This window comes from Anthonomus grandis, chromosome 4, assembly GCF_022605725.1.
Source record: "Anthonomus grandis grandis chromosome 4, icAntGran1.3, whole genome shotgun sequence".
Classification (NCBI taxonomy): domain Eukaryota; kingdom Metazoa; phylum Arthropoda; class Insecta; order Coleoptera; family Curculionidae; genus Anthonomus; species Anthonomus grandis.
In genome coordinates, this window is record NC_065549.1 from 9,169,843 (window position 1) to 9,186,471 (window position 16,629).

The 16,629-nt window shown below is 33.6% G+C and overlaps 1 protein-coding gene across 3 annotated transcripts in view; it reads left to right on the top strand.

The window, feature by feature from the left end:
• The window catches only part of LOC126735153 (dynein heavy chain, cytoplasmic), an 83,205-nt gene extending 74,004 nt beyond the window's left edge, over nt 1–9,201 (top strand). For all 3 annotated transcript variants that reach the window (XM_050439092.1, XM_050439093.1, XM_050439094.1), the window contains 8 exons: nt 436–649; nt 929–1,123; nt 1,177–1,409; nt 3,933–4,101; nt 4,159–4,404; nt 4,529–4,726; nt 8,560–8,731; nt 8,788–9,201. In XM_050439092.1, the coding sequence (XP_050295049.1) occupies nt 436–649; nt 929–1,123; nt 1,177–1,409; nt 3,933–4,101; nt 4,159–4,404; nt 4,529–4,726; nt 8,560–8,731; nt 8,788–9,053 (1,693 nt within the window). In that variant the 3' untranslated portion in view covers nt 9,054–9,201. The remainder of the gene's footprint in view (nt 1–435; nt 650–928; nt 1,124–1,176; nt 1,410–3,932; nt 4,102–4,158; nt 4,405–4,528; nt 4,727–8,559; nt 8,732–8,787) is intronic.
• Nucleotides 9,202–16,629: the final 7,428 nt, after the last annotated feature.

Sequence of the window (16,629 nt, forward strand, 5' to 3'; positions counted from 1 at the left end):
AGTCATTGGAAAAAAACAACTTCCACAATTAAGAATTAGAACCAACATAGAAACATTTTTTATAAAAATGCCGTTGTTGATCCACAAAAAAAGCAGCCAAATTTATATAAAATGTCCAAAAAGTTGAAATTCTGATTTTAAACAACAGTAATAATTTCATAAAAAATTTAATAGTCATTAATTTTATCCTTTTTTTGCATAAAATTTTGTTCATATGACGCATTTACAATTATTTAGCTATTGAAAAAAATATTAGCTAATGAAAAAAATATAAACATATGTAAAAAAAGGTTTCTGTTTTCGAGAAAAATAATTTTATATTATGTAAAAATGAATTTTCATAAAAAATCCGTATGCCAGGAAACAGGAAAACTATAGACTTTTATATTTTCATATTTTACCTGATCTGATTATGATTTTTTCACTCTCTTGCAGATGGGTAATGTTAAAGAATGTCCACTTAGCACCTCAATGGTTAGTACAGCTGGAAAAGAAGCTGCATTCTCTCCAACCTCACGCGAGCTTCAGGCTATTCCTCACGATGGAAATTAACCCCAAATTGCCCGTTAATCTACTGAGAGCCGGAAGAATATTCGTTTTCGAACCTCCACCAGGCATCAGGGCGAATTTGTTAAGGACATTTAGCACAGTAAGTCGTACTAAATTAAAAACAAAAGTAGAAAGCTCGAACAATAGATTTTACAAATTAACCAACCTAAAACTATTAAAAAAAAATTAGGGATTATTTGTTGGCTTGTTTTTATTTTTATTCAACTTACTCGAAATAACCTGGACATTGCTTAATAACCCAACAGGACATTTTACTACACCGAATGTGTCCAAATACTAATTGTGGCAATATAAATCCCATACAAGTGATAACTGTGCTTATTCTTCATTTTTTTATTCAAATTATATATTTTTTTAGGTTCCAGCTAGCCGTATGATGAAAGCACCAAACGAAAGAGCCAGATTATACTTTTTACTTGCCTGGTTCCATGCCATTGTGCAAGAAAGACTGAGATACTGTCCCCTCGGTTGGGCCAAACATTACGAATTCAGCGAGTCCGATTTGAGAGTCGCCTGCGATACTCTTGACACCTGGATAGACACCACCGCAATGGTTCGTTTTGTTAGTTATCTACAAAGTTTAAAAGATAAACAAGTTTTTTTTAGAACCGCACCAACTTACCTCCCGAAAAAGTGCCATGGGACGCCCTGGTAACGCTCCTTTCACAGTCCATTTACGGGGGTAAAATCGACAACGCTTTCGATCAGAGGTTATTGCAGTCGTTCCTCAATAAATTGTTCACATCGAAGAGCTTCGAGGGAGATTTCGCTTTGGTGGCTAATATTGATAATGGACCTAATGGAAATAGGCATATCACTATGCCTGATGGAACTAGAAGGTACTAAAAAGTTTTTTTTTTAAGTAAAATCTAAGGTGTAATGCACGAATTCTTTCGGTATTTATTTTCCTTGTATATATTTGTAATTTTTGTTCACTTACCATTAAAGCATGGTATTAGGATTTATTTTATAATTCAGACATAATAACATTTTTAGCCTTTTTTGGGCATCATCAAAAATCGAATTTTCCATTTGAAAAATTATTTTTTAATCTGGAACGACTGTAGGTTTAAGACCTCTATACATTATTAATATATTTCATCCTAGTCAGTCACACAATTTTCTATTAAAATTCGACGGGAGTTGTAACTATTAGAGCTACTTTAATTTTTTCAAGCAACATCAGGATTTTTAGTGATTTGAGAAATTTTTGCACCTAACTTAGAAACTCCTTTAGATATTTGCACAAAGTAAAGGTATTCCTGAGGATGGACCTGGTAAAAACGTCATTCTAGGTTAAACATTTCGGAAGTTAGGGCAGTTTTGGTTGAGGCACTGTTTTTTGTTAACCTTCTTAGCAAGTTTGATTTTTCTTGATAATCTTTTCATGAAATGATACGAATATTCTTAAAAAGGTCTAAGTCGAAAAAAGTGCGTTTTATGCCCATCAGTTTCATATCGAAACGTTTTTTCTACCTCAAAAACTTTCTGAGTTAGAGGCAATTTTGTCCACCAGGGTTCAAAAAACACCAAATTTGTAATTTTTAAAACTTATATTCCAACATCAAGATATTCAGTCATTACCAGAAATTTTTGGGCATAGCTTGGGATCCACTTAAAATATTTCCATAATTTTTGGCACCAGACAGGTTTGAAGGTAAAAACAGGAATCTTGGTTAACAATTTCGACAGTTTTGGTTGAGGTACTGTTTTTATTTAATTTTTCTAACAAATTCTCAGTTTTCTTTAAGATGTTTTAATTAAATAATTGGAATATTCTTAAAAGGGTTTTTAGGTAAAAAAAGTGCGTTTTATGCCCACCAGCTTCACATCAGAACTTGTAGCAGAAAAACATTCTGAGTTAGAGGCAATTTTGCCTACCAAGAGCTACCAAATTTGGTGTTTTTAAAACGTATATTGCCACATCAAGATTTTTAGCCATTAGCAGCCATTTTTGGCTATAACTTGGGAACCACTTAAGATATTTCCATAATTTTTGCCTACAAAATAAGGGGATTCCTGGGGATGTATTTGAAAGTGAAAACGTTGTTCTAGGTTAAACATTTTGGAAGTTAGGTCAGTTTTGGGTGCGGTACTGCTTTTTTCTCATTTCCTTAGCAAATTTTCATTTTTCTAAAAATATTTTTAAGAAATAATCGTAATATTTTTAAAAGAATTCCATTCAGAGAAAGTGCGTTTTATGCCCATCATTTTCATATGAGAACGTTTTTTGAACCTCTAAAGTTTTCTGAGTTAAAGGCAGTTTTGACCATCTGGTCAAATTTGAGGTTTTTGAAACGTATATTGCCACATCAAGATTTTTAGCCATTAGCAGACATTTTTGCACATAACATTTTCTTTTTCCTTGAGAATATTTTCTTAAATTATTTGGAATATTCTTAAAAGGCGTTTAGTTATATAAAGTGCGTTTTATGATTATTAGTTTTATATCGAAACATTTTTGGTACCTTGAAAACGTTCTGACTTAGAGGTAATTTCTGTCCCCCAAGTCCCCTTTTGTTTCTGTCCAAGAAACAAAATTTGTATTTTTTAAAACGTAGTTAATACATCAAGATTTTTAGCCAATAACAGATATATTTGCATTTAACTCGGAAAAAAAAGTATTTTTTCCCATTAAAAAAAATTATATATCGACACAAAAGAAGTCAAACTTAAAAGTCAATAATGACTTGAAAAGTGTCATCAAAAAACCCTGAAAATCGTGATGAATAATATCAAGGTAATATTGCATGAAATAACTGACGTTCTGAAGATGCCATCTAGTGCTTATACTCACGAAATATTCGTGCTCTACCTTGAAAAGGGAAATAATGCCGATTATTATTAAAAATATTAAAAATATGAGTTTTACATTATATTTTAATATTTTAAAGTCAAATGTAAGACGCATACGCACTTCTTAATCCTTAATACGAGAAAATGATAAAAATAAGAAGTTTTGTGCTTTTTTCTTAATTGAGCTCTGTCTATATTCTTCTTATGAAATATTGTGAAAAAGTTTTTGATTTGTTGAAGACCAAACGCTATTTTTTGCAAAAAGTTCCTAACAATAATTAGACTTGAAGGATGACTAGTCCGCTTTTGACTTACATAGATCATTACATAATTTAAATACTTACAGTATGCATTACTAAAAAAATTGCCATACATAATATTTCAGTTGTATTCAATATTTTCCTATTTATAGATTTGTCACAGTTCCAGTTCTCTCGTTTTCAGGTTTTGCTTTTTTATATGTTTTGTACTTCCATCCGGCAAAACTTCAATTATTTTTTCTTCTAATTGTTCCCAAGTATGATAACAATCTCAACTGTAATAAATTAACTTATCTCTCTTTCTAGGGATCATTTCTTAAAATGGATTGAAAGCCTGGCAGACAGACAAACGCCTGCCTGGCTGGGCTTGCCCAACAACGCAGAAAAAGTACTTTTAACCACCAGAGGTACCGATTTGATCAGTAAACTACTCAAAATGCAACAGTTGGAAGACGATGACGAACTAGCTTATAAGGTAGACAAAACTCGCATAAAACGTTTAACTGGGTTTAATAAACACGCTTTTTCTTAGGTCGACGAATCTTCACCGACAGATCCCAACGCCCAAATAGACGGCAGACCGTCATGGATGAAAACATTGCACAACTCCGCCCTAACCTGGTTACAATTATTACCCAAATCGTTGCAAACTTTAAGAAGAACCGTTGAAAATATAAAAGATCCGCTGTACAGGTACTTCGAGAGGGAAGTAAATTCCGCTTCGAGGCTACTGATTGACGTTATTCACGATTTGAACGATGTCCTTTTGATTTGTCAGGTAAGAAAGTGAAAATACAAATCAGTGGAGACTGACCGAATGAATTGAGATCATATGTATAGTATTTTACGTGTTGACACTAGTAGATGAATAAATAATTATATAAGGTTAAATTGTGCTTTAGGGAGAAAAGAAACAGACTAATTATCACCGGACCATGCTTGCCGAGCTTGTACGTGGTATTATTCCGGCCAACTGGCATCGCTATACTGTACCTAAAGGGTGCACGGTTATTCAGTGGATTACCGACTTCAGCCAACGGGTCAAGCAACTTCAGCAAATATCTCAAGTTGTGTCAACATCCGGAGCTAAGGAGTTACAGGTAACTTTATTTTAGTAGTTTTAAATCATTAATAATTCATTTTTCTCAATAAAATAACCTAATATGTACGTCAATCAAGCTTAAAAAAAGGTTAGTTTTGGCAAAACTGATATTAACACTTATTTTGGGAAGCTTGCAAACACAAGACTCTCCAAATATTTTTAGATTTAAGTTTTCTTGAAAACCGTAAGTTTCAGGGGAAAACTTTTTGAACAGAGATTTTAGAGCCTAAAATGCTCTACAAATTATCTTATTGGATAATATTGCTAGGATCAACATTGCAAAAGTGAGAGGGTGCCATAGGTACCAAAAAATTTGTGTTTTGCACAGGTTTTTCGCTGCGAGGAAATTTGGTTCCCAAAATATTTTAAAGTTTTCCAAAAAACGAAAGATGTGAGGTTCGCATTTTTTAAATTTCACCCTACTACGTGATACTCGATCGATACCCAAAATAAAAAAGGTGATTTGAGATAAAACGATTTAAAAAATATTATCTTGTCAGCTTTTTGTCTTTTATTGAATCAAATATTTATATATAAGTTTCTCATTTCAATTAGAAAAAGTCCGCTTAATCCATTAAGGCATTTCTGGGTATCGAAAGTTGTGTGACATAGTGTTCCTTAATTATTTTTTAAATAATAGTGCAATGGATTATAATTTCCACGCCCGGGATCTATATTATATTTGCGAATATTTTGTTAATTTAAAACGTTCTTTTTTTGTTTCAAATTCGACGGTCAATTTCTTTAAAGATTATTTATTTAAACGGTTTAAAAATACTACCATCTAAGTCAGTAGTTATGTTCTTTGGTCTAAATAGTTAATGGCCCAGACACAATTTTGAACTCAAAATAGCTGCTGATAACATCCCAACAGTAAAGAGAGTCTAAAAAATTGGGTCTGTTGTTTGAAACTAGTCTTAGATTTAAAAAACGTAGGAAAAATTGTTCCAAGTCCATTATTCAATTAAAGCAATTATATTTAAAGAATATATTTTAAATAAATGGATTTGTCAGTCATTCTTTCTCACAGTATCAATACAAATATAGTTTATGGAGCATGTCTTGATTTGCAGTCAAAGAATGACTTGCAAAGAATTCAAAACTCAGGTATCCGTCTGATTTTTAATCTTAATATGAAAGATTAAGAAGCCTTAAATTTTTTGAGTAATCTTAATTCGTTAAATATGGAGGACCGACACTAAGATTGCTTCTCGTGCAGTCTCGTTATTAGATACAATAGTTTATTTCCAATAAGCTTAGTTTTGCCACTTTTTGATTTTCGTTCATTAAATACAAGCTTAAAAAATATTGTTAGTCAAGAGCTGAACTTATAGCTTGCACCTTATTGTGGATATGTGTTTTTTATATTTGTTTTTTTTTTCTGGGCACCTACGTTCTTATTTTTGTAAGTCCTTTACAAAAATTCAACTTTTCTGGCTTTTGAATTCGCAAAATTTTTAACCAAATATATCTAAGATTTTGTATAGAAATTAGCGCCAAATTGCTTACCCTTTCTTGACTTAATGTTGTCAATCTTTTATGAATTTTAATTTCGAAAATTACCGCTTCCTACTTCTTACAGTGACCGGAAGAATCAGAATTATTTGTAATGCAATCGCAATATTTGGAAAATCAGCATTTAAGTCATGTTATTATATGACATGATATCAACTAGTGATATCATATCAACTAGTGACACATTTATTGATAATGTACCGGGTGCGGCATAATTGTTTCCCTGTTTTTAAGGCTTAATAAAAGAAATGTTATTTGAAATACAAAGATTTTATTTTTTATTTTAAAAGTACAACTAAAACATTTTTGTCGTATGTGGTTTTGAAGAGAATATCTGGCAAGTGCCGTCCACCATTATCGAAGCACTGGTGCAAGCAACTTCTGAAGTTTCGCATAACTCTTGCAAGCATTTCGTGGGGTATTCTGCGAATTTCCAGGCGGATTGCATCCTTTAGTTGTCTAATAGTCGTTGGACGATGTTTGAAGACTTCAGCTTTTAGGTCGAAGGCCTAAAAGCTGAAGGCCACAGAAAAGCTGAAGACCACAGAAAGAAGTCGCAGGGCGTTAGGTCGGGCGAGCGTGCAGGCCAAGAAATATCGCCTCTCAGGGAGAGCAAACGTCCGGGGAACATTTCTCTCAATACTTGCATTGAAGCTCGATATGTGTGAGGTGTTGCCCCATCTTGCTGAAACCAGGCATCTTGCACATTGAGTCCTGCAAAGGCTGGGGCGAAAATATTGTGAATCATCGCTATATAGCGTTCCGAATTGACAGTAACAGCGTGATTTTCTTCTTCAAAGAAGTAAGGGCCGAATATCCCCATTTTAGACACGGCGCACCAAACTGTCACTTTCTCACTATGTAGAGGCTTCTCGTGTATCTCTCTCGGATTATCAGCGGCCCAATACCGAAAGTTTTGCTTGTTTACCCAGCCAGACAAGTAAAAATGTGCCTCGTCACTAAAAAAAACTGCGCCCTGAGGTAAATTTTGAAGCATAATTTCACATGCAGCACGTCGATTGTTCCAATTACGTTCTGATTATTCCTGTGCCAGAACCATCTTGTATGGAAATGAAGCTCCTTGTGAAGAATTCTTCGCACAGTGCGGTCAGATAAACGAAGGGCAGCTGCGTGTCTCCGTTCAGAACGTCTAGGTGACCGTAAAAATGAGCGTCTCACAGTCTCGATGTTTTCGGGTGTCCGAGCTGATTGTGGCCGTCCACATCCTTTTTTGATAACAGATCCAGTATCTCTGAAGTTCTTGACCCACAACACAATTGATTTTAGGTCCGGAACGCTCGTTGCGCAGCAATAACTGACCGATTTTCGCGGAGGTACACTTCCACGGAGAATGCGCGCTGTGCGTTGCTTCAGACATGATGCTTCAGACTAAAACATGTTTAAACAAAACTGTTTCCCATACGGCTCTTAGTGGCGGTACCCCCACTATTCTGCGACGCCGCACGGCATTACGAGGGAAGGTTAAAAATAGGGAGACAGTTATGCCGCACCCTGTATAAATAAAATTTACTATCATACATGTATTTATCTTGTTATAAAGTTCAATTAATTTTTTTCTAGTTTCTAGCAATTCTTTTGTAGGTCTACCTTTGACATAGTTTTAAAATTGCTTAAAAAATTAAAGTCGTACGTATAACTATGCAATTAATCGAATCTCTCAGAAAGAGCACCGACCACAGCTTCAAGAATTGAAAGCTCACTTTCAAATTTTTTTCTGAATAATTAAAGGTTTCTCATCAAAAAGTCGTTTTTTTTTCGATTTCTTACATTGCTGACATTGGGAAAGCTATGTTCAACTTGATTGATATTGTAATAAAATGTTGGCCATTCCTAAACTTTGTAGATTTACGCCTGTTTAAATGTGCCATGGCAATTGTTAATGTTTCGAAGCATTTTGCTTATAGTAAAACTTCAATTTTTATCTTTAGGTAAAATTGTATTTCATCGCATAGTCGTAGAGAGATTTTTTGAATAAAGCAAATTCAAAAAACCTCTTCTCCTTTCCCTTTTCTGCCGACATTTGAAATATTATAAAAATTATTTAACTTACCTAGGGATGTATATGTAATCCGAATAGACGCTTACAAAATCTTAAAGAAGACTGCGGGCTTCTTCTTTTACTTATGACAAAAGAAATTTACAAAAGTTTCTTATCATAAAACAATTTAATAATTTTTAAATTTTTGTTTAATTGATGTGTGTATAATCTATTTTTTGGGGTATAATCAAAAAAGATGTAGCTTAATTATTTCTTGCTCCCTGATAAATATAACAAAAAAAACTTGACATTTCCAGAGTTTCCCAGTATGGTTAGGAGGTCTACTAAACCCAGAAGCTTGGATAACTGCCACAAGACAATGCGTGGCCCAAGCAAATAGTTGGTCCCTAGAAGAATTACACTTAGACGTCACTATTATAGACACCCACGATACATCCAACATTCCGCATGATTGTTTCGCTGTTACAGGTACTTTTTACAAATTGTTTTGTGGAGTTTTTCTTCATATATTTTATCAATTTTAGGTTTAAAACTGCAAGGAGCCCAGTGCAAAAACAATCAACTTCTGCTCACCTCGAGCATAATGTCCGATTTAGCGATTACTCTGCTTCGATGGGTACGAACTGCGGATGAAAAGCCGTCGGGAAGCAAATTGTCCCTGGCAGTTTATCTGAACTCGACCAGGACCGAACTGCTTTACACCGTAGATCTGAATATCGCACCGGGGCAGGATCCGCATAGTTTTTACGAGAGAGGAGTCGCTTTACTTACATCAACCTCTTTGAATTAATCGCTTAGGCAAGTTTTAATTGTATTTGTTTTTTAACATTTATTTTATTTGATGTTCTTTTTTTTGGAATTTTAATTTTAATATTATTTCTAATAAGTTGAAATTATTATATGGCCAATATTAAAGGGTAATAAAGCAGTAGAAGAGTGTTGGTGTGTTTTATTCATTAAATAATTAATTCTTGCAGCTACGATTTTCATCGGCATGAAGAATACAAAATTCTTATTTTTAGGGCACTATTGAAGTTTTAGTTTTTTTTTAATTACACCGCGAAAAGGAGGAGGGGGTAGAATGGAACGTCGAATTTTGAACCATTATTTTGATATGATAATAGGTATTTTGGACAATCGTAATGAATGATCGTAAATCTCAGATGCAAAATTCATGGACGATTGTAATGAATTTCTTACTGACTCTCCTATGTAGGGAGTCCAGATACGTAAGAAAAATTACATTTTAAGCCGGTTTAGGCTGTAATGGAGGGAGAAACTCAGAGCTGTAGTTTCAGGTTTAACAACTGTTGAGCTTCCTCGGTTTTTCCTGATAGTACAGTTGGTGCCCACTGTTGGCGTGGAGGTAGTACCAAAGATGTAGTAACCATGGCTATTTTTTCACGTAGCTCCATACGGACACAGTCTCTTCTACTTCTACTGTCCGTGTGCCTGTATATATATATAAAGTTTTTCCCATGGGAGAAGTTTAATAGGTCTATTATCCGTTTTCTTTACATTCTTTTTTTTTTAATCGTGCCTTGATATTTTTTATTTTTTTTTTAAGTTTTAGTTATTATCTTAAATACAGGAGTGTGACATCTTAAGGATCACTGGATGTTTGCTAATTTGATTTACAAGCACGAGCAACATGATCTTCGGATGACGACATAAAGTAACAACTGCATAAACTGCAGTTATAAACATGCCAAATTTACCTGCTAATCTCCAATATTTTGGATATGAGTTTTTATGAAGCATTTGCTTGCAAGTATACAGTTTCCATTATTCATATTAAAGCAATTGCTTTTACTCCTACAGTTTGCTCTAACTTTGCTTCACCTTAGGGTTAAAAGCATTTACTTTAGTTTTATTTGCGTGGCTCATTAACCCATCTTAGATGCAAATCTCATTGACGATCGTAATGAAATGCTCTTTCGTCTGTAGGGGGTTCAGTTACGTTTTCAGTTACAGAAAAATTAAATTTCAAGGTGATTTAGAATATAGAGAAAATATTCATAAAAGGGGACTTTTGACCGAATGAACGATGAACTTTGACCGTTTATGAATGCACATTTCAAATGCTTCTAATTTGTTAGTCATATTTGTCTTGAGAATCCAACCTACAACTCTTATCTATAATATCTTTTTCAGTTTTATAGATATCTGTTTGATATCCAGTTTTTAGATGGTCATGTTTCAAGATTTCTAAAACATTTCACACGTTCTATTGATTTTCATCTCTTGATACTATTGAGTTTAGTTTTCTTGGTGTTTATATTTAAACCCATAGCTTTACTACAGAGTGGGCCTTATTAAATGCATCCAAATTGCAAAAAGTAAAGCGAGATACAGAAAAATATGTGCGACCAAAATTGTTTAGGATCTAGGGGGAGATGTATCTCTGGAGGTCATTTTAACTTTGAGATCGTTTTTTAAGGTCAAAGTAATTGTGTTAAGTGGGAACCTCTATTTTTTTGTAGTGGGTTCGAAAAGAGTGGCAAATTTTACGCTTAAAACTATATTTTAAACTTTATCGCAACCTTGAAAAGGTCAAATTACAAAACTCTGCTTTCTAGCTGTTTATTAATGTTTCTGTTTGAATTGAACATTTTAAGAATACCTTAGCGGGGGATCAAGCAGAACTGTTTAAATATCCTTAACCATCTTGACCTTGAGGCCAATTATAAAGATCATTTTCAGCTTGGAGTGAATTTATTTAATGGGGACTCTGTTAAGGCTGGCTTCCATCTTCAATTAAAATAAACAAGCAATAAAATAACATAAATAAAAAAAAATTTAATAAACCAGGACAAAACGTAAACGTTTTCTCTATCAACCTTTAATCTCTTTTTATAGGATGATAGTAATTCATTGTTGTGAATGGATTTCAATTAAGTATTGAGCAGTCTCAAATGTTTGCCCTCATTAATTATCAATGGTATTATCCACTGATTAGACATCCTGTGATATGGCTTGCGTGAGTAAGAAAATTTAGTTTCAAAATCCAGTCTTTCTCATGAAGGCCAATGTTCTTTGCTGCAACGGAAGGCATTCAATCCTGTCATTCATATTGGTAAAGTTAAATAAAGTCTTAAAATGGCTGATTACTCTCCTATTAAAGTTATGAAGATGATTATGATTTTGGGAGAATATAATAATGATGCTAGTGCTGCAGCAAGGCTTTACGCTGAACGTTTCCCTGATCGAAGACATCCTGCCGATATTATAGGCAATTTAATTGAAAGTACAACGAAAACGATCGTCATGCCGTAGCTGTAGTTCCTATTATTCATCTCGATCCGCATATTAGCAGTCGCCAATTTGAATGGGAACATGATATGCCAAGAACGTTTTTAAGAGTTCTAAAAGGCCATAAATAACATGCATACCATATTACTTTGGTTCAAGCACAATCATATGCAAAAGCGCGTTGAATTTTGCCAATGTGCATTGCAGGAGACAGCAGATAATCCAGACTTCTTTAATTTTGTCTTGTTCTCTCACGAAGCAATATTTACAGTGACGGATAACTTAATAGACACAATTGCCATTATTGGTCAAATGAAATTCTCACTAACAAAAAGAAGTAGATCGTCAACATCGCTGGAGCCTTATGGAATGATGTGGTTATATAGTCCTTTCTTCTTTGAGGCTAATTAATACAGCTACGTGGAGTTGCTATAAAAGATAGGCTGCCAGAACTATTGACAGACATCGACTTAGAAACGAGGCAAAGAATGGTACTTTAGCAAAATGGTGCAGCCTTACATTTTGTAGTAGCTGTTCGGCAATTTTTGTACAAAAATTATACTGGGTGGATTGGGCTAGGAGGTCTGGTTTACTGGCCAGCAAACTAATTTTTATTCGTGAGAAAATTTAAAGAATGTTGTTTTTCAACAACGACCTATGACGAGAAACGACATGCAAGAATGGATTTGTGAAGCATGTGGTGAGATTCCAAGACAAACTTTGTTAAGCACCTTACGCGAATTTCTTATACATTTAACGTTGCGTCTTCAGGCAGATGGAGCAAGTTCGAACATTTGCTTCGTAGGTAAATACGTAAGAGGCAAGGGGACTCACGTGAATAATAAACCAACCTGAACAAAAAAGAATTTACTACGTCTACGTCATTGTTTCTAAATGAATTAAATCACTCAAACCTTAAAATGACCTTGATAATTGACCTCAAGGTTAAGATACCGTTATTCCGTTATGCCAATATTTGTGCTTGATCTACCTGCAAACGTATTTTTAAAATGTTTAATTAAAACAGGAACATTAATAATAAACAGTTTTTTATAATTTGACCTTAATGTGACTACAGGGTTGCGATAATGAAGTTTTAAAAACGTAAAATTTCCCGCTCTATTGGAATCCGCTACGAAAAAAAAGAAGTTCCCATTTTAAAAAACTATTCTGACCTTAAAAAGTGACCTCAAGGTCAAAATGACCTCCACAGATACATATCCTTCTCTGTGCTAAAAAATTTTGGTATCAAACAATTTTCTGTATCTTGCTTACTTTCGGAGCAATTTAAGTGCCTATATTAAAGTAGCTTACTACCCTGTATCACTATGCTAAAAACTTCTTGTAATTTATCGTTACTTTATAATTACGAATAAAGATTACATAAAAGCGCGAAAACAACGCAACCCTGATTCACTCTATTTAGAATTTGAAACGCTCTTGTTACTTCATTTTCGACCTTTACTTTGCATTTTGGTGCCAGTATAGGTTTTTTTATGAATCTGATATGTTTTTCATCCAGATCCAGTTTTCTAAGCTGTGATATTAGTTTATGATGTTGAACTTTATCAAATGGGTATTCAAAGTCTTTAAAGCGCAGGGATACATCTTTTTGGCATTTGGCAGCATTCATCTATTTTGGTCATAGTAATTTCGGATCAGAACTTGCATCTCGTGTATCCAGTCTCTACTTGAAACCAAATTGTGCTCACACTTTTCAAAAATTTATCTATGGATTATCTTCCAAAATATTTTGAGAGCTCATAACCCATATAAGTCTGTGATCTTTACTTGTTCTTGTGTTGTTTTTATTTCGTAAGGGTATGGAAACTGAATACAGCCATTGTTCAGGATACGTGCCAGTATCGTAAATCTTATTGAATAATACATGCAAAACCTCAATACCTCGTTCGTCCATAAGTTTAAGAAGTTCGGAAGGCATTTAATCTGGGCCCACTGCCCTATTATTCTTAGCAATATATATGGTGTATTCTATTTCTTTCTGGTGATAAAAGGCCTCGCTAATAGACCATCACTGTCAGTTATTTCCTATGTTGATGTAATGGAAAAATTACATTAAGTAGAAACAGAATTTTCCACGTAACTGATCTCACGTGCAAATTTGATTGACGATTGTAATAAAATGCTGTTTTTTGTCTGTACTTTATAGGACAATTACGTAAGCAAAATACCATTTCAAGGCGATTTAGACTGTGATGAAAACATCTTGAAGAAATCCATGTCGGGCCTTATGGACGATCAAAATAAAAACAGGCATTGACAATACCATATGAAAAAAACATTTTAAACATATATAGGCATGCATAATTTAGATCGTAATAGACAAATTGTCAACAACAATCTCTCTTTAGTAATGTTGTATTTCTCCTTTGGATTATCCCGAAAATCACCATATATACACGAAAAAGCTGAACAAGCAGCCATTAAACAATTATTAGCGTTTATCCAAAATGCAAAATATCTGTTAATAACACGAGACCCTTAAACTTAATTTCCAGCGAACTTTAATAACACAACAAGGATCTTGCCACTGAGACCAGAATTGAGCAGGCAGCGATAAAAAGGGGGCAATTCCCCCCCAATTGTTACCTTTTAGTTCAAAATTACACAAAAACCGTTAATTGGTCCAATTAGGAACGGGGCAAAATCGGGCGAATCTTCATGTCCCATGCATTTAAATGTCGCCGATTTGAAATCGTAAAAAGTGGAAGCCGGGTGCATGTAGTTGGGAATACTTACTCTAGTTTCGTCGATCCCTTTTCGGCGATTTGAATTTTACGAAACGGGCGCGGGGATTTTGTTCCGCAGTTTTAATGAGACGGGATTACGGGAGTTCCACTCTGGTGAAATTATGAATATTGGGCAATGGGGTTGAATATAGGAAACTTTTAATTTTATATAGTCCAGAAGGGCATACCCTATTAACAGGGTTAAGAGGCAGACTTTTGAATTGCATTCAAAAGGGGGTATTCACTAAAAGTAATAGTTTTTGCAAAGGGCACTATCCAAATAGCACTCAAAATGATAAAACATTTACTTAATAACCTCGTTAGACATTAAAGATATCTTTAAAATATTCCTTTATTAACTATGGAATGTTTAAAAGGCGTGAACATAAAGTTATTGATAATTTCTAAGGGACAAAACGGTTTTATCAGAGACTAAGATATGGTTTTATTTATTTTGATAAATTGTTTTTATTAAAGTCAAAAAATTACGAAACTTACGGCACATCAAATTCAAAACATACTTTATTAAACAAAGTTTGGTAAGGTAACAAAATGATGTAAAAGTAAATATAAAAATACAGAGTTAAAAGTCTAAAATTACATATATACACATAAAAGTCGCTTAAAATAAAGAGTTCATAGTACACACAATTGTGTTTAGTTAAGAAATAAACTTAAAACTATAAAAGAGGAAAAAAGTTGCCTTTTCCAAAATACGCATTTAAACTAAAAATGCTTTGAATTTTAGTTTCCCGATAGATCCTTTAAACACTTATGTAAATATTTTAACACTCTTTAATGCACTAACCATCTTAGTGTTTAACAATAATATCTTTATACTTATCTTTATACTTGGTTAATTTGCTTCTTGAAATAGGCAATGGAATATTATTTTGTCGGGTATTGTGGTGTTTTTCAGAATTTCAAATTGGTCAGATATGTTTTGTACTTATATATGATGCAGCACCTTTCTACTATGAATATACATCATAATGTCAAGGTTGTTAAATCTTTAAATAGACGCCTACGTGTTTCTCTTGAAAGCCATTTTCTAAGGTACAAAAGACGAATTAAAATGATATTTTGCCACAACCCACAGCATAGAATCCGCTAGCCATTTCTTGTCTTAAAGTTGAAATGTATATTCATGGGATTTCAACTTATCGTCAATGACTACTCCAAGAAACTTATTACAGCTAATAAGTACAAGTAAATTTGAAGCATAATTAAATAATTTAGTTTTGCCAAAGTTTAAGGAGAGAATATTAGCATCGAACCACTACTTAACCTTTATTAGGCCTTCGGCACATTTCCCATCGGTGATTGCTGATTAGTATCAGACCAAATGATTATTGTGTCAAAAGCAAATACTGTAAAGTGTTCCTTAATGTCCAGATAAGTCAAGTTATTGATGTATAGAAAAATATTATAGGACCCAGCACAGAACCCTGTTTTAAAAATTCTCCAGCTTGGCTATAATAAGCTGGAACTCCATCTGCCGAAAGATTGCAAGAAGTTAAGATATATTTTACCCTTAAGTTGTCCTTTAGAAAAATGCGGTCCGAAAACGTGTTGCCCTATGGCTATAATTCCTAGTCGTATGGTTGAAACCTTTAGTGTGACACTTAAATCACAAAACAGTTTTACCACTGGCCTAACAATGTTAGCATCTTTGGGAAATGATTAAAACGCAAGGTCTTCTGTGTTGATGATGAATTTCTCTGGTAAAAAATGGATTGCTAGTATCATATTAATAAAAATTATGATTGTTAATACTACCAAAATTATGAAAAAGTACTAGATCAAATAATTCAGACTGATGCATTCTATTTGCATAATCCTGAAAAAACTTGTAATAAGTGGATGTGGTAAGGATGAAATTTTTTGCTTCAAAAGAAATTGGAAATAAATGCAGCACTTAAAGCGAGTTAGCTAGTGCTTTTTTAAAGATCCTAAATAACACCTAATTACAGCCATCTTAATTTTTAACTGGCTTCACCCGCTCGTGCTTTTTATAAATGACAATTTTTGTTCCTTCGAATCTGTCCTTGAATGTGAATTCAAAATTGTTATTAGTGCTATAAAAAATAAGAGAACCGAAGATATATATGGCGTTAGTTAGTGCCTTTGTTATGAAAAAAATGGCAGATTATATATACAATCCACTGGTATTTTAAATAAGCATTTTTCTTAATAGCAAAAATATGGCTTACCGAAGAGTTTTCGTCCTGTGACCGTTTTTCAAATTTTTTCGAAGATAATAGAAACTGTTAGATAATCAATTAGTTTCCTTTTTTGATAATTAAGTGCAGGCTTTCATTGAGTAGACAGTCATATTTTACATGAAAAACTAAAATTTTATTA